Source organism: Melanerpes formicivorus, unplaced genomic scaffold (assembly GCF_026170545.1).
Source record: "Melanerpes formicivorus ecotype bairdi unplaced genomic scaffold, bMelFor1.0.p_v2 SCAF_48, whole genome shotgun sequence".
Lineage (NCBI taxonomy): Eukaryota > Metazoa > Chordata > Aves > Piciformes > Picidae > Melanerpes > Melanerpes formicivorus.
Genome location: NW_027142400.1, coordinates 3222382 through 3241116, shown reverse-complemented (window position 1 = coordinate 3241116; position 18735 = coordinate 3222382). Strand labels below are relative to the sequence as shown.

General features: G+C 45.4%; 1 protein-coding gene across 6 annotated transcripts in view; it reads right to left on the bottom strand.

Annotated features, from left to right (window-relative positions):
• Nucleotides 1–10982: 10982 nt before the first annotated feature.
• Nucleotides 10983–18735, bottom strand: part of TRMT61A (tRNA methyltransferase 61A) — a 57202-nt gene continuing 49449 nt past the window's right edge. For 2 of the 6 annotated variants that reach the window (XR_010989959.1, XM_068160212.1), the window contains exons 5-6: nucleotides 16998–17083; nucleotides 11191–13675 (exon numbers count right to left, since the gene is read on the bottom strand). Coding sequence is in view for 4 of the 6 variants with exons in the window: in XM_068160212.1 (XP_068016313.1) it covers nucleotides 17042–17083 (42 nt within the window). In the remaining 2 variants the exon portion in view is untranslated. Of the gene's footprint in view, nucleotides 13676–16997; nucleotides 17084–18735 lie in introns of all 6 variants that reach the window. The other 4 variants (XR_010989960.1, XM_068160213.1, XM_068160210.1 and 1 more) reach the window with 2 other exon arrangements.

Here is an 18735-nt window from a genome sequence, read left to right as displayed (position 1 = left end):
TTAGACCGTGTCGCCACTGGGGAGCTTGTTTGGAGGTGGTAAGGAGCTCTCCATCCTTGCTCTCTGCCTCAAATTGCCTGCCTCCAGCACACAAAGGTCTCAAAGGGACACCATGTGTGAGTATCCATTATGTTTCCTGCAAGTTTCAGGGTAGTGAGACAAATTCCCCAGGTAATTTGTATCTATTTACTTGCTTAGCCTTGTAATAAGTGCAAGAGAGTGAGACTGGTCTTGACAGTCTCTTTCACCCAGGACATACAGACCTCCACTCTCTCCCATTCATGACATCTCCATAGAAACCACAGAAGTGGCATTCAGGTTAGAAAGGGTTTGAAAAGGATTGCAGGTCCTTGAAGAAGCTTTTCACATAACCAGCTTTGTTGCCCACAACCCCAGTACCCCTGTAGGTGCCTGAAGCCACCAGGAGAGAAGCAGTATAGTTGCCCAAGCCAGGACAACTTTGTGCTTCAGGAGCCCAATAACGTTGGACCTGTGTTTTGCTTTGTGCTTTCATGATCTCTGCTCTCCAGCTTATCCTATGATCCCTTTCTCCTCCCCCCTCTGATGTGCCTCTGACTTTCCCAAGCACATTGCCAAGTCACTAATTACATTCCTCATGCTCCTGTGTTTCCACTAATGGCTGAAGTCTTGGACCTTTTCCTCTCTCCTTCTCTCCTCCTAGTATACCTGTCCCTGGCTGAGGATGTGGTCCTGCCCTGGGCAAGGATCCAGCACTGAGAGTGCCACATGGGATGGGGCAGAAGTCCCCAGTGAGCTGAGGCAGCCTGTGCCACATGTGAAGGGTGAGACAGACACATTGCCCCAAGGTTACATAGGTTCAAAAAGCAATTAGACAAACTCACCAAAGGCAAATATGCCCAGGGCTATTAAACACGGAGGCATTATCCCTAAACAAGATGTCCCTCAGCTGTAAGGCAGAGGAAGATGAGTGAGTATTCTGGGGAAGGAGCATATTTCTTTGCAACTCCCTGTGTTGCACCAGCAAGTGCTCTTGCAAAGTCATGAAAGTTGTGCAAGAGCATTCATTCTTTTCCACAGGAATGTCTCTGAATACAAGACTGCCCATATCCGGATTTCCAAACCCAGCGAGCTAATAATCTTCTGCTGCAGGGAACAAGGAAATGGCTTCACCTTGTACATGGTGTACTAAGGTGGCAGTGGCTTAACTGGCAAGAGAGCGCAGGCAGGCGGCTGCCTGTTCTTCTGCCTGCAGGCACAGGATGCATCGTCTGGGCACCAGCAATCCTCCTGGTTCGCTGGCTGTATCCAAAAAGGTGTTTCTGAGCCTCTACAGCCACCGGCTGGAAGATACACAGGACTTGATGGGAAGCTCCTCCAGGCAATCATAGTCCTCAGCATTGCTGCTCAGCCTGTTGCTGCTCATCCAAGAGCTGCTGCTGCCGATCTTTTCTGTGCACAGCCTCTCTGCAGACTGAGATCTTGCCCCATATTTACACACACTATCTTCTTCAGCTACCAGGCCCCAGCCATGGGGTGCCATGGAGTTCCTGTGCCTCCTCCTGACTGTGCACCCTCAGAGGAGCCAGACTGGGTCCCAAACTGTGTCTATATAGGGGAGGGGGCAGCCCTGGGAGAAGTCTCACTGCATCATACCAGTCCCCCAAGACAAGCTGCACCAGATCTGTTTAAAGTGATAGTCACCGGAAGGCTGTGCTCCCAGCAAAGGCTCTGGAAACTCTTGTGCAAAGCTGACCTAATTTACAGCTTTCAGTGCTATTCTAGTAGTTTTGGATTTAGTGAAAAGGAACCTGGCATCTATCCTCATTTAATACTATCTCAGCCTGACTTTGAAATGTCCTACTGAAAGTACAGCCAAGAGAAACTTTTTTTTAACAAACAGCCAAATGGGAGTACAAAGCAGGGAAGAAGGAGTAAGAAAGAAGCAAACAGCAACCAAGGATTTGGGGGCTGCAAATAGCTTAATGAATAATGTTATGGCCTGGAAGTAAGTGGCTGGAAACACTTGCCTGACCCAATATGCAAATCTGTCCTGGGAAGGGAGGTTCTTCTACCCAGCACAGGGCTGTTGCAGCTAGGGGAGGCAAGAATCACTGGCTGGACCCAGTCAGAGGCTCTTTGGCACAGCCATGGGTCTCTGTGTGTGCCACCTTTGGGATAAGGTCAGGTCATCTGAGTGAAAATTAGATTTTTTGAAGAGGAAGGGGAAGCACACAGATGATAGGTGCCAGCATGGGAGCTCAGAGCACAAATAGCATGAGAGCAGCCCTGAAGAAAAGGACTTGGGGATGCTAGTGGATGAGAAGTTCAGCATGAGCACCAGTGTGCACTTGCAACCCAGAAAGCAAACCATATCTTGGGCTGCATCAAGAGAAGTGTGGCCAGCAGGTTGAGGGAGGTGATTCTCCCCCTCTACTCCACTCTGGTGAGACCCCACTTGGAGTACTGCATCCAGTTCTGGAGCCCCTATTACAGGAAATATATGTATGTGCTGGAATGTGTCCAGAGAAGGGCCATGAGGATGATCAGAGGGCTGGAGCACCTCTCCAGGGCTGTTGGGGCTGTTCATTCTGGAGGAGGCTCCAAGGAGACCTTATTGTGGCCTTCCAATATCTTAAGGGGGCCTACAAGAAAGCTGGTGAGAGACTTGATAGAGTGTGGGGTAGTGATAGGACTAGGGGGAAAACTAGAAGGGTGCAGATTCAGATTGGATGTTAGGAAGAAGTTCTTCACCATGAGGGTGGTGAGACACTGGAATAGGTTGCCCAGGGAGGTGGTAGAAGCCTCATCCCTGGAAGTTTTTAAGGCCAGGCTGGATGGGGCTCTGAGCAACCTGATCTAGTGTGATTGTGGCAGGGGGGTTGGAACTGGATGATCTTTGAGGTCCCTTCCAACACCGACAATTCTGTAATGCTGTGATGTGCACGGAGGCTGCAAGGGTAGACAGGGATCCCTTGCAGCCCTGCCTCGAGAACTTGGACCTTTACCCAGGAATAACAAAGAGCTTCTAACCCTGTGGCAGGGCTGCTGCTGGTGTCATGCCACCAGACACATCCTGCTGTGCAAGAAAGTCAAGTGCTCCACTCCCTCTTGCCCTGCCAGGGCAGCTCCAACCAGCCCAGCTGGGAACACACTGCAGCAAACACTTCTGTTTACAAAGTGTATGTGAATAATGGCCCTGACATTGCACTGAGGAGAGCAACAGATCCTGGTGAATGCAAAGGGCATTTTCTCACCCTTGCCATTTTCAGCCCATAGGGCAGAGGGACTCTGCTGCAGAGAAAGAGTCATCCTTCGTCCTGGCTCCCATGGTGCTTACTGGGGAATGAGGCTGGTGGATCTCAGCATCCCTGTTCCCGGGAGCCCAATGCAACTACAGCAAGGATTGTGTTGGTTTTTTTTTTTACCATGTGGTTTCTCAAGACTTTTCTCTGTGTGCTATGCTTGGCTTCCCAAGGAAGAGAGGTCCAAACATGGACTGACTTTCTTAAGTAAAAGTTACTAGATCCAAGTAACACACAAAGTATCACTAGATATTTCCTCATCACCAAAGCACAAGTGAGGGCTTGCCTGTTTACAGCATTTCCAGGGCACAGCATTTTACAGCAGCCACCTAATTGATGTCAGTCAGGGATGCATGGGGACTGGCATGCCGGCCTGGCATGCAGGTAAAAACCACAAGAAATGTGTCTTGGTAGAGGTGTTGACAAAAAGATGGCATTTTTTCCCCTCAAAGTCCAGATGCACATGGTCATGTTGCAGTCTATTCAATGGTCTTGCTGTGCTGTTGAAGCTCCCTTACAGGAGTTGATCTGCTTGTGATGGCTCATTTCACTCCAAAGACGACTTCTTAATTTCTTACAGGAATTTCTTCTCATGGTTCTGTTTTTACTTCCTCCCCTTTGCCCTTCATGGATAACTTTGTAACCCTTTTTATATGGAGTTATTGTCCCTCTTTACAGCAGACTGCTCAGAGATCTGAGCCGTGTCTGCTTTTTGTTTTCATGTGACACGTCATCACACGTTCTGTACTTTTCATTATTATTTTGGGTGTTGCTCACATGCATGTTACAGTGGGTCCACCAAGTTGCTTCTGGTGCAAATAGGGCAACTCCTTAGCATTGACAGCCATTAAAATATTTGGCAGTAGATTGTGAATATTTGGCAGTAGATTGTGACTAAGAAAGGTCCCAGAGTGGTGACATATCTTGTCAGTCTCACATGAGATGCAGGTACATTAAACTCAAGCACAAGGTGATGGTGCTTGAATTAGAACTAATTGCTGTATCACACTGGTGCCTGGAATGAGCCTAATAAAGCTGAAACCAGCAGAGACCATTGTCAGATTGGCAATTTGCCGGGGTGCAATTTACTGACCTCTCTCTGGACAGAGCTGTGGTTGGTTCATTCTTCCAGCACAAGGACAATTGCAAACCTTTTGAAGACTGAAGACTGCTGCATATCAGTTCACTCCAAAGAGTGTGATTAGCATAGATTTTGAAAGTTGAATCCTGCAATGGCTCTCTTGGATGCATATTGCTGAGGTACCTGTGGGACTAAGTCCATAACAGTTGTATTGCCTGACGTATAGCTGCAGTGGGTAGGTTTCAGCATAGCCTCTGTCTTTGGTTTGCAAATTTCCATATGGCAAAATCCATCCTGTAAGCTACAGAGTTTTTCTCACTCCCCTTTCTCCACCAATTCAATACTACTGTTCTTCATTTGTCCAGGATGGACTATTTAATTTTAACCACTAGTCATGCAGCCAAGCCTGAAGGCTTTGTTGTGCCAGGTCAAATGGAAAAGGTTCTCAATAGTTGCAGTGAAATTGATAATATCAGAATCGGTTTTAACACAAGCTTCAGTTTTGGCCACATTTACTTTGAAACCTGACAGACACAAAAGGGAACGAAGCCCATTTGAGTTCAGGGTTAATTCTGCTCTGTGGTGGGAAAACCAAATGGCAGAGCTCAAAATTCCCAGGTTTGGTTCTCTTGATACCACAGGGAAGAAGCTGAAAAGCTGACCCTAGACTTTGTAGTGCAGGTGTTGCTGACTCTGGGATTGATTGCCTGGAGGTAGATGTGTGGACTGGGTCTGTGCAAGGCTTGCAGCATGGCCGGAGGTTTGTTTGCAGCACAGGATGAGGTTTTCAGCACAAGCTACAAGACCAGAAACAACTAACCTCCTGTACAACTGTTCTACCTGGACTTCCGAAGGGCAGACTTCGGCTCATTTAAGGAACTACCTCAGAAAGTTCCTTGGGAAACAGCCCTTAAAAACAAAGGGGGTCAGGAAGGCTGGACCTACTTCAAGAAAGAACTCTCGAAGGCACAGGAACAGGGTGTCCCAATGTGCCAGAAGACAAGCCAATGAGGGAGACAGCCAGACTGGATGGGCGAGGAGCTTCTAAAGGAATTAAGGGAAAAAAAAGAGGGCATATCACCTTTGGGGAAAAAGGGAGATATCCCAGGAAGAGTTTAAGGATGTTGCTAGGTCATGCAGGAAAAAAAGTAGAGAGGCAAAAGCCCATTTAGAACTTAGACTGGCCACTGCTGTAAAGGAGAATAAAAAATGTTTCTATGAATATATTAATGGCAAAAGAAGAGGCAAGGACAACCTCCACTCTTTATTGGATGCAGAGGGGAATATAGTAACAAAAGATGAGGAGAAGACAGAGGTACTTAATACCTTCTTTGTCTCAAACTCCAATAGTGGGACAGGTTGTCTTCAGGACAAGTGGTCTCCTGAACTGGCAGATGGAGCCAGGGACCAGTATAGTACCCTTGTAATCCAGGAGGAAGCAGTAAGCGACCTGCTGAGACACTTGGATCTTCACAAGTCTGTGGGACCAGATGGGATCCATCCTAGGGTGCTGAGAGAGCTGGCAGATGAGCTGGCCAAGCCAGTCTCCATCATTTACCAACAGTCCTGGCTCACTGGAGAGGTCCCAGATGACTGGAAGCTGGCCAACATGATGCCCATCCACAAGAAGGGCCAGAAGAAGGAACCAGGGAAATGCAGACCTGTCAGCCTGACCTCAGTGCCAGGCAAGGTTATGGAACAGGTCATCTTGAGTGCAATCACACAGCACTTACAGGATGCCCTGGACTTCAGCAAAGTCTTTGACACCGTCTGCCACAACAAACTCCTGGCAAAGCTGGCAGCTTGTGGCTTGGACAGATTCACTCTGAAATGGGTCAAGAACTGGCTGGAGGGCTGGACCTAGAGAGTGGTGGTGAATGGTGCCACATCCAGCTGGCAACCAGTCACTAGTGGTGTCCCCCAGGGATCAGTGCTGGGCCCTATCCTGTTCAATATCTTTATTGATGATCTGGACAAGGGCATTGAGTCCATCATCAGTAAGTTTGCAGATGACACCAAGTTAGGAACAGGTCTCGATCTGTTGGAGGGTAGAAGAGCCCTGCAGAGCAACCTTGACAGGCTGTATGGGTGGGCAGAGGCCAATGGGATGAGACTTAACCAGGCTAATTGCAGGGTTCTACACTTTGGCCACAACAACCCCAAGTAGTTCTATAGACTGGGGACAGAGTGGCTGAAGAGCAGCCAGGCAGAAAGGGACCTGAGGGTGCTGGTAGGTAGTAGGCTGAACATGAGCCAGCAGTGTGCCCAGGGGACCACGAGAGCCAGTGGCATCCTGGCCTGTATCAGGAATAGCATGGCCAGCAGGACAAGTTAGGTTATTCTTCCCCTGTACTCAGCACTGGTTAGGCCACACCTTGAGTCCTGTGTCCAGTTCTGGGCCTCTCAATTCAGAGAGATGTTGAGATGCTGGAAGGTGTCCAGAGAAAGGTGATGAAACTGGTGAGGGGTTTGGAGCACAAGCCCTAGGAGGACAGGCTGAGAGAGCTGGGGTTGCTTAGCCTGGAGAAGAGGAGGCTCAGGGGAGACCTCTTTGCTCTCTACAACTACCTGAAGGGAGGTTGTAGCCAGGTGGTGATCGGTCTGTTCTCCCAGGCAACCAGCAACAGAATGAGGGGACACAGTCTCAAGCTGTGCCAGGGGAGGTTCAGGCTGGATCCTTAGGAAGAAGTTCTTCACAGAGAGAGTGATTTGCCATTGGAATGGGCTGCCCAGGGAGGTGGTGGAGTTGCTGTCCCTAGAGATCTTCAAGAAAAGACTGGATAAGGCACTGCCATGGTCTAGTTGATTGGATAGGGCTGGGTGATAGGTTGGACTGAATGATCTTGGAGGTCTCTTCCAACCTGGTTGATTCTATGATTCTACCTGTCTCCTCTGAATCTGGGGCAGACTTAAAACTATATCAGGTTAACTACCCCAAGACAGAGATCTGCAAACCCAAGCATACTTCTAGTGATTTATAGGATAGCTGTTGCTGGAAGAAGTGTTTCTTCCACCATCTCCTCCCCTGGATTCCACTTTTCCTCTTATGCCACTGGAGTGAGTGGGTTCAAGGACATGGGCAATCAGAAAACTAATCCCACAAGGAAAAAGAGGATAGCTGGCAGGTTTCTCCACAAAGCTGGAGTGCTTCATTGTAGGGGAGAGGAAGTGGGATCACCATGTTCAAGTCTGTAGTCAGCTGTATTGTTCTGGTGCTTTCTTTTAATTTTCATTGCTTTGCCCCCCTGACAGGGACATTCCTGTCATTTTGTGCATGCCATCAAAATACAGAGAGGCAGTTTCCACAAGGCAAAAGACAGGTAGCATCAAATGACTTTAAAAAGCAGATTAAGACATTTAGAGCATATGCTGTGATAAGAATCTTCTTCACCTGCTGTTGGGAAGACGATACTTCAGCAGCTGTGGATATAAATAGCACTTATCAGGCAGCAGAAAGGAAACAAAGGTTTGGGTAATCAGAAGAAGAAATGTCTAGGGGAAGGTGATTTTTTTTTAAAGGGCAAGTAAATCAGCTCCCATGCAGCTGCTGAAGGAAGGTGAAGCCTGGCAGCATGATACTGAATAGCTGGGTCTAAAAAGGGTTATTCAGTAAGGTCAGGAAAAAGCAGGGACTGGAAACTTGTGCATGTATCAGACCCAAAAAATCAGAAGTGAAGGAAGATAATTATGACTTTAATAACCAGGATGGGATTTCTCCAATTCAGGAACACCTTGCAGAGATGAGCAGTGAATAATCTAAAACTGTAACTTCTCTGATGAATGTATTTCCTTTTGATTTCTGAACTTAAAAAAGAGATCTTGGGTGGCTTCGTGGCCAGCAGGCCTCTGCAGTGTGCAGAGTCCCTTGGCATCAGCAGGCTTGTGCTCAAGTTGAGGTTGTGAAAAGGGCAGGGTGCAGGTGCAGTGGTGATGGAGAGGTGATATACTGCATCCTTTCAACAAAATGGCCTTGGGTGCACAGCCAAAAATAAAGTTCACACGTACAGGCAGAGGGCATGGAAACCAGTGGAGCTACACTCATGTATCAGCTGATGCCCAGGTTATTGATACAGCATGAACCCCATGACCAGTGACTTGCTTGGCTGTATTCAGATGGGCTGTACTTACCTCAGTTCTATCTGATGCACTCATTTTGCCCTGATGGAAAAATGGTCCATAAAATATTTTACTATAAAAAGTGCAACATGGAGATACCTCACTCTCACTCAAGTAGCATGGGACTCAGACCACCGCATGCTTACATTTGGCTTAAATGTTGCTCAGGTGTGCCTTACCTGAAGTGTTAGCAAAGTTGCCCAAGGGTGCTGAACATACCTGGAAGGAGGGAGCTAACACTGCAAAGTCAGGCTGTTACCTCTGCTGTTGCTGCAGCCTGGAGGTGTGGATTCTGCACTCTGGCTGCGCTAGTGATCTGTTCCAGTGCTCAGGCTGCTCTTCAGCAAGGAGAATGGTAATCTAAGTGCAGAGATTGCTTATCTGCAGACATACCTCTCCATGAAAACTGGGGGGAGTGATGCAGTGCTGATCACATGAGAGTGAGGGAGCAAATGCAAATATCTCAGCCTGAATCTGTCTCTGGAAAAAAAATAAACATTGAGGGTTGACATAGCAGTGGAATTATTGGTCACTTAACTCTGTCCTGATTTAACTAAAACAGTTATATTCCAGCTTCTTTGGCTTTAGTGAAAACGAAAGACAAATTGTAGCTGCATCATGTGACAAAGAATTACTTAACCCTGGTTCAGTTTTGTGTTTCATTAACTGTTGGGAGCTGGTGCTAAGTCTCCAAGACTGGTGCATTTTGAAATCCCACAGTATAAGTAACATAAGTGCAGGTTCCCCAAGATAAGGTGTGAAAGCACACTCAACTTCTTAAAACATCTTTCCCCTCCTCTCTGCCCCTGCCATGCTTAGTATAACAAGACCAAGAAAAAGCTATCAAATAGCAGTGAAGTGTTTCTCAAATCTCAATGAAGGTGGATTTTTAAGAAGTGACGCTGGTGGAATGTGGCTCCAGTCCATGCCTGTCCCTTTGGAAAGCCCATCCCATATCCCTGTGACAAATGGCCCTGCCTGTTTTCTGTTGCCCATAGAGCTGAGATTTTTCTTTTCCTAAGCTGGGAATACTGCTGTCCACACTGGGAGACAGCAAGTATGTTGTTCCCACTGAGCCAGCAGTCATCATGCAGAGCATTCAGCTTTGGCTCTCTGAGACTGGTCTGATGTGCACTGTGGAAAACACCAGGGATTTCAGAGTTAAAACCAGTTAGGATCACTTCTTTTAGTAAGGCAAACAATCACAGGGCCTTGGTGCCCAGGAAAAGTCCTGCCTCTTTCCATGATGAGTGCTCAGGCATGCCAAGCATTTTTTCCCTTTCTGCACTAGAAACTACTCTATAGAACCAAACTTAAACAGCAGAAGGAAACTGTGTTTCTTGGTATAAAGTTCCACATTGAAAATGCTTACCAGTCTTACTGCATCTTGGTGTCTGCTATGAACTGGGCTTCCAATGCTACAATTCTTCTCACAGGAGGTTGCACCCTCAGTGATGTAAAGTTTTCAAGGTGGAGAGCTGACTCCCTCACTCTTTCCTGTGCCATCAGTCAGAGCCAGCCGATGCTAGAGGCATCCATCCTACTCTTCTTTGACTCTCAGGCTTCTGGGTAATGTCCAAATGCCACTATGTTTAGTGACTGTCATATGAGTGTTTGGGTTTGATCACTATTGGTTCTATTAGAGAAACTGTCTAGCTAGCAGTTTCCATAAGCCCAAACAGCAGCTACAGTGAGTGTTGGTATCAGCTGGTCCCAATAGTCCCAGATCAGTCCCAAAGTTCATGATCCACCCCACCCTGATCCAATACTTTCTGCAAAATGAATTAGAAATCTTTCTGCAGGAAAGGTTTTTCTTTTATTTTATCTTCTTTTTTTTTTTTTTCCTTTTATTTTCTCTTTTTTCTTTTTTTCTCTTTTCTTTTCTCTTTTCTTTTCTTTTTTTTTCTTTTCTTTTCTTTTCTTTTCTTTTCTTTTCTTTTCTTTTCTTTTCTTTTCTTTTCTTTTCTTTTCTTTTCTTTTCTTTTCTTTTCTTTTCTTTTCTTTTCTTTTCTTTTCTTTTCTTTTCTTTTCTTTTCTTTTCTTTTCCTTTCCTTTCCTTTCCTTTCCTTTCCTTTCCTTTCTTTTCTTTTCTTTTCTTTTCTTTTCTTTTCTTTTCTTTTCTTTTCTTTTCTTTTCTTTTCTTTTCTTTTCTTTTCTTTTCTTTTCTTTTCTTTTCTTTTCTTTTCTTTTCTTTTCTCTTTTCTTTTCTTTTCTTTTCTTTTCTTTTCTTTTCTTTTCTTTTCTTTTCTTTTCTTTTCTTTTCTTTTCTTTTCTTTTCTTTTCTTTTCTTTTCTTTTCTTTTCTTTTCTTTTTTCTTTTCTTTTCTTTTCTCTCTTTTCTTTTCTCTTTTCTTTTCTTTTCTTTTCTTTTTTCTTTTCTTTTCTTCTCTTCTCTTTTCTTTTCTTTTCTTCTCTTCTCTTTTCTTCTCTTCTATTTTCTTTTTTCTTTTCTCTTTTCTTTTCGTTTTTATTTTTTTCTTTTTTTTCTCTTCTCTTTTTTTTCTTCTTGTCCTTGCCCCTGCCTTTGCCCTTTCCTTTCTTCTTTCGTCTTTTAAATCCTAAAATGAAATTAGTTTTATCTTTGCCCAGATATTTGGGCAACTAAATGTGGTTTGCAGATTTGAGATCACAAGAGAAGGGTGGTCCAACTCTATCTCAGCATGTACAGATGAGCAACATGTTGCTCCTCCCCAGATGGAGGATTGGGGCCCAGTCAACACCCCCTAGTGCTGAGAATAAGGGCCCTTGGACAGCCCTGTGGTCCACCATAACCTTCATGCTGAACATAAATGGAAATCTGAAAGGACAAAAACATAAAACATACCAAGGGAAATCAGAAATGCCAAGGAAGCCAAAGAGGTTAAACCAAGGAGTTCAGTTCCAATTTAGTGTAAAATTCACAGGCCTTGAATGCAGTAACACTATAGTGGAGGACCACAACCTTTCCCAGGCCTGTATGTCTGCCACCTTGTCTAGGCATACCCGGGTAAGAAAAGCTAATGAGGTCTAGGCTGATCCAAGTTGGAAGGAACACAGAGTCTGCTTCTCAGAAGGATTAAGAATTAAAGAGCCACTGTCAGGTCCCATAAGTGTAAGCACAAGGTACAAAACCCAGCAGCCCTGAGCTGCTGATGCTGAAAAAGCTCATTGAATTCTTCAAGGGAGGATGCAAAGGGCATCAATCCAGCAGTGTCTGCAGAACAAGACCTGGCAACAGCTCAGAAAGAGGGGCCATGCCAGGCAGGTTCTTGCAACAGGTTGAAAGTGCAGTGATCACCAGAGGTGGATTAGCATCCATCTATCCACGGGACAACTTCAGCCCAGTTCAGTCTGAACATACAGCTTCTTTGATTTGCTCTGGTTTAAGGTGCATCTCAGAACAGCTCATCTCAAGTACCCAGGCAGTAGCCATGTCCCCCAGTAGGTAGCAGAGAAGCAGAGATGGAGAAATCACCCCAGCTGTAGTCCACAGGAGTCCTGAATCATCCTCCTGTGAACAACATCTGAGTTGTGGTCCCACTTCCCTGCTGGACCAGGAGAATTTGAATCAGAGCACAACAGTGTGATTCAGGAGTGGAACAAGCCACAGTCCTGTGCATCAGGGGGTTCTGAATCAGGCTGTGAAATACCTCTTCCTTCCCAGACATGGAGGCCCTGAATCAGGGTTTGAGATGATGCTTTTGCTCCACAGCAGAAGGCATTAACAGAACATGGTCATAAGTATGCCTGGCTGACAGAATGAGAGGGAAAAGACCCTTAACTGCATGGTTTGACTTAAAACTGCCTGGATGCTCTCATTCTCTACCAGTTTGCTGTAATGTCACAGGCCCTTCAAAGTGGACACAAGAAGGAAGAATAGAAAAAGTGGTATTCTTGAACAGGAGTGACAATTGTATTGGAGAAAGGGCACTAAACAGGACACTTTCAATCTCCTAACAGGTATCTCCTGATCCTAGAGAGTACCTCTAGTTATCTTCAGCCTGCTATAGAGCCTCTTGCCTTCTTGCTGCTGCATTTAATAAAGGGCAGCATAGTCCATGCAGAATGTAATTTAGGTTTTGGGGATTTCTGCCTAAGGTGGGAGCTCTGCTGCACTGAGCAGAGCACAGTCATCTACCAGCAGAACTTTGAACACCACCAAATCCAGATGGGCAAAAGTACATGAAAGGAGGCACCATGCCCATGTCGCAGAAGAGAGGTTTGCTTTATCCAAAGTCACTCAAGGATGCAGTGTGGCCAGCACAGCTTCAGACTCAACTTTCTATACTTCTTTCAAAGCTTTGTTTTGCTGACACAGCCTTCCTCTTGCTGTGTCAGGGAATGAAGTGTGCCTTCTTCAGCTTCACACTTTTTTCATTGACTTGTTAGAGATGGGAATAATTAGAGTGGGCTGCACGTGCTCTTCTGAACTCCTTATCTTCTTTATTCTCCTTCACACTGAGTGCTCTCTGGCTGGGATGACAATGATTCATATGACACATTGTCATCTGAGAATGGAGTTGACAAGACATATTTTCTTCCAGCTAGCACCATGGTAGCATCTCTCAAACTATGGTTGCATCTAGATGCTGTTGCAGTGGAGTACTTCTGCAGCATGAGCCATCCAGGGGGCTGATTTGTTGCAAGAAAGGATGGAAGCAGAAGGAAAATATGTTAAAAGTGTTGACCAGATTCATCTGTGTGTGCAGGTCTCTGCTTTCAGGGTGTGTAGGACAGGGCAATGTAGACAATCAGTGTCTCTCTGCTAACAGATGATGATGGTGAGACAGGAATGGATCAGCTTGGATTGTTTGATTATTATTTTTTCTCTCCACCTAGGCAGCTGCAAATCTGGCAGCATTGGTTCCTCTTCCCAGCTTCCAGTGTCAAGTTAGAAGATGTTAGATCACATTTGGAGAAGGAAGACAGAGAACCATGTTTCTTAGGGCTGCTTTAGTAGAAGACATGTAATCATTGGAGACAAGACTAATACCTGACCAGAATGAAAGGATGTTTTGAGCAGTCTGTGTAACCATCCATTTCATTTACTCTTTTCCTACAATATTCTCTTCTTCCATTTCTTGCAGCTGTTGGATCACATTTCTACAGTCGAATGTCTTTGGAAGTGACTTCTTGCCTAACTGTCTCTGTGGTTTGTAGGAGAATTGTCATGCCAAGTTTGGGCCAGCAACAATGGTCAGAGTACAAGCGATAAACTAAAAATAAAATCATAATAATTAAGTGGCATCTACATCTAGAAAGTGCAACACAGAACAAACTAGGCTACTGAAACAAGCAGAGCCCACCAAGCAACCAAGACATTTCAGGCTATTGTGATGAAGTGCAGTCATAGAATCATTTAGGTTGGAAAATACCTTTAAGATCATGAAGTCCAACTGTAAACCTAACATTCCCAAGTCTACCACTAAACCATCTCCATGAATAATCAGGAGTGAAAACCTGCTGTATTTTCCAGTTCCCAATTTCTGTCACTCTCCCAGCTCCTAGTATGGAGTGCCTGTTGTACTCAAAGGAAGTATACTGCTTGTTTGATAATAGATTATTTCTAATTTGAATTTTCCCTAAAAGGTGTGTCTATAAGGAAAACATCATTCCATGATGTTAATTTGCCTAACTTTTCTCTGTAGGGGAACTTGGGAACATCTAAGAAGTTTTGAACATGGATTTTTGAGGGCTTACAGAGACAGATGAGGATAAAACTGGAGAAGATGCATCCTACAGACTGGCATTAAATACAACAGATATGTCCACTATCCTACTGTATCTAGAAAATGTTGTGATAAGAGGAAGACATGGAAACACTTGTAGACACACACAGGATCCCAAGCAGAGAAGGCTGGAAAGAAAAACACTTCTCATGGCTTTGTATGCTTAAGTGGCCTTAAAATGCAAGTGCATAAGACAGATACTGCTTTTAGTTTTGCTGTGCTAAAATGTTCAAACTGGGACACAATTAATGCAGTGATTATCGAAATGCCTCTGGGATAAAACAGCTGTTATGCAAGCCCATTCCACATGGCTGGATGCCTTTTTACTGTATTTAACAAGACATCAGCATTTGTAGCCACTAGAGAGGTGGGCACAAGCCAACCTTATGAAGTTCAATAAGAGCAAGTGCAGGGTCCTGCAGGGTCGAGGCAATCCCAAGCACAAATCCAGGCTGGGCAGTGACTGGCTGGAAAGTAGCCCTGAGGAGAGAGACTTGGGGGTGCTGGTGGACAAAAAGCTCAACATGAGCTCTCAATGTGCACTTGCAGCCCGCAAAGCCAATCAGATCCTGGGCTGCATCAGGAGAAGTGTGGTCAGCAGGTCGAGGGAGGTCATCCTCCCCCTCTACTCAGCCCTGGTGGGACCCCACCTGGAGTACTGTGTCCAGTTCTGGAGCCCCTATTACAAGAGGGATGTGGAGGTGCTGGAAGGTGTCCAGAGAAGGGCCACAAGGATGATCAGAGGGCTGGAGCTCCTCTCCTATGAGGACAGACTGAAGGAGTTGGGGCTGTTCAGTCTGCAGAAGAGAAGGCTCCGAGGTGACCTAATTGTGGCCTTCCAGTATCTGAAGGGGGCCTACAGGAAGGCTGGGGAGGGACTTCTCAGGATCTCAGGTAGTGATAGGACTAGGGGGAATGGAATGAAGCTGGAGGTGGGGATATTCAGGCTAGATGTGAGGAGGAGGTTCTTCACCATCAGAGTGGTGAAACCCTGGAATGTGTTGTCCAGGGAGGTGGTCGAGGCCCTGTCCCTGGGGGTGTTTAAGAGCAGGCTGGATGAGGCTCTGTCCAGCCTGATCTAGTGTGGGGTGTCCCTGCCCATGGCAGGGGGGTTGGAACTAGATGATCCTTGTGGTCCCTTCCAACCCTGAATGAAACTATGAAACTATGAAACTATGAAATATGGGGCTGGTGGGGAAGTGCACCAGCAAAAACCAGAGGTGAACTCAGCGCTGAGCAGGACAATCACAAGGCTCAGCCCTTAGCAGGGACACTGGCATGACACCACAGTACTGTGGGCAATCCTTGGTGTGACAGCCTGCCTGTGGGATGCTGCAGCACCATGACATGCCAGGCAGTGCTGGACCCTCCTCAGTGCTGGGGAAGGGGACAGACTGCAGGCACTCAAACCCTCCCTAAGCTTAGCATGTCCTGAGACCTGCCTGGAGGGGAGGTTCAGCTTGCCCAGGTTCATGATTTTCCTCTCTCTTCCTTTACAAGCTTTGGGCCAGAGAACACATCTGCTAATGGCAAGCTGACAAGTGAATCAGTGCATACGTGCAGTCAGCAGTGCCAGGGGAAGGAAACAAGGATTTGTCCTCCTCCTGTTGTTTTAGACAACACTTCCGCTTGCAGCCTGAGCTCCAGTTAAGGACGATTATTGATTGCCTCTCTGGTTTACTACTAGCTGCCCAGGGAGTGAATTTAAATGAGCAGGCAGAAATATGGCAAGGCAGGAGTTGACAAGCGGTGATTAAGCAGCTCTCTGAGCTGGAGGAGGGTAAGAAACTAATGACAATATATATAGATGTATGACGGCTGATACAGCAGGGGAGAAAATTAACTCATTGCAGGAAGGTGGAAGATCTTTCAGCTACTCTTGTTCCTGCGTGATGATTAATCTGCTAAACTAAAGGTTGCCAGAGGGAAGGGTGCTCCAAATACTTTTCAGAAAACACTGCTGCAGAGCACTACATATCCTTGTTCCTTTGGCATCCACAGAAATGAGGGGCTAATTCAGTGGCAGCTGTAGTCAATGGGAAGATTTCCAGTGACGCCCAAATCCTGGACATGGTTTCATTGAGAAAAAACACTTGCTACATGGCAGCCTTGGAAACTGGTCCCCAAATGACTGTACTGAGGAGAAAGGAAGCATTGTTTGTGAACTCCTGGGTGACATAATAGCACCTTGGAGCATAGACATGAAGTTTTATATTATATACATTCCTATTATTTTGTTCGCCTCAGAAGTTTAAGGGATTAAGCTACATTTCCCCCCTGCCCCAGTCCTGATCTGGCACACTGAAGGGTCCACTCAATGGTGCTCTATAAAGCTGCTAAGTGGGTAATTTGTGTTTAGTAGTTCATTCCTTATAGTTTGTACAAATAACTTTTTAGATGGAATGAGTCCATGTGCCAGTATCATGTGCCACCCCTGTGTCACCTCAGCCCAGGCTCCTTAATCACATATACCTGGTGGTGCAGGTGCATTTATCTGCTGATAAGAAGTATTTGCATAAGGCGGATCAATTAAAAACAAGAATAAAAAAAGTATGTCCTGGTATAAGAGGAAATAGACTCCTGGAAAATATTGGCAGAGAGATACTGTAGTTCCTATGACATCCCCCATTGGCCTTTAATCGCTCTCTATCACCAGTATTACCATTTGCAACAGAGTTGAAAGGCATTTAAAAGAGCTCAGGTGGTAAAAGTGCTGACTGCAAGCTTGGACTCCACAGTTGAAGGTTACATGCTGAGGTGGGGCCAGCAATGGCAGGTCTGACAAACAGGTTGAAAATCAGGTGCTTACCTTGCAAATACTTTGCTAGACAGGAATTCAAAAGCCTTTGAAGGTCAGTGGTAGAGTTTTCTAGTAGGCTGAAGGGAAAGGATAGTCTGCAAATAAAGTAGTCACCAAATGCAATTTTACTATAAAATCAAAGTCCTCTTTGTTTAGCAAGGGCAAAGGGTTTATAAAGATCTTACTGCTGCTTGGATACTACTGCTGCTCTGCAAAAGCACACAGCAGGGTGCTTGAAAGCACAGGAGTGACATTAAATCACATCAAAACCTATAATTAAAATAATAGTTCTTGCTTGCAAAAAAATTAACAGAGAATGTCAGTTCTTTGGTGTTTTGCAGGAAGGCAGAATGTGGAGCAGCATCATGCAGGTGTAGCAAGCTGTTCATGTTACATGATGCTGGGCTGGACCTTAAAAGAAGCTAGAGAGAAAGCCCAGTAAAGATGGTTGTATGAATTGATTCCTTTGGGTAAGATTTTCAGGGAGCCTATGGGACTAAGTGATTTCCATTGGAAGCACAGGCTGGCTTTGACTTTTGTCTCTGGGTATTTTCCTTTCTTCTCATTAATTTACTATCCCCTGATATTTCCTCCTAGTTGCCATTCAGTGAGTTGTTGGACTTCCCTTGGAGAGATGGAGCTGCAAGACCATTTCATGTATGCTCCGTAACATGGACTTGGGAGAGTGGGAGGAAAACAAAGTTGCAAATTTGAAAAGATGCAGAAGACACATTTAAAGGTGTTATTTAAATATGAGACAGCAAGCTTTTAAAAACAAAGCACTCTTATGAATAAGAGAGACTCATTAAGAGTTTTTAACCAGTGCCAGCTCTAAGGAAGAGAGGTTTTCATTTAGCTCTGTGTGCTGTAAGAGTTTTTTTAGAGTCTTGATATTTACATCGAGAGCAGGCTATGTCTTGTGAAGATCTGGAAAAAAACAAGAGAACACTTTCTTTACTAAACTGAAAAATTGCCCCTGTGCAACCCAGGCCAGAGAGGTGTGGGTGAGAGGAGCAGGGGATGCACTTGGCTGCTTCACACTGCTGCCTCTTTAATCTGCAATACCAGAAGCTCATCTGGCTTCCAGCCAGCATGCATTACAGCTGAGCTTGGCTATTGCAACTCTGCTCCAGAGACCTCCAAACACTTTGCTTTCACAGTGGATGAAGGGCACAGAGTGCTTATTTTGTGCAGAGACAAGGCTGAAATGCATTGCATCCTTCCCTGGCTTTTAAAAATACAAACTGTAGGCCTGAACTACGTAATTTATGACAGATCTTTGTTTCAAGGTACATAAGCATTCTAAAAGATATTAATTTCCTGAACAAACCACTAATATGTGGACTTCATAAAGCACCCTTCAGTTTGCTTTTGGCATATAATCAATCATCATGTCCATGCTTCCTTTGTAGAGCAGTAACTAATAAACAAGCATGTTAGAAAGCTTAATGTGAATAACAAATGAACAGCAGAATGCTCAGGCAGCAGGACCAGCACCAGTACCTGGCCCTGTGCTGACTGACTGCATAGTCCTTGCCCATGATAGTGCCACGCTGGACCTGAATGTTCTGTCCAAGGTCAAACATGGAGACTGGTTTGGCTGCAGCAAGCAGGGACTCTGGCCTTGCTTCATCAGCTGAAGCTTTCCTGTACAGTTAATCACATTTTCCTTGATTTTTTTTTTGTTTTGTTTTGAATTTGCAAGAAATTTTCCCTGCAGCCAGAGGGATTTATTCCCCAAGGGGGA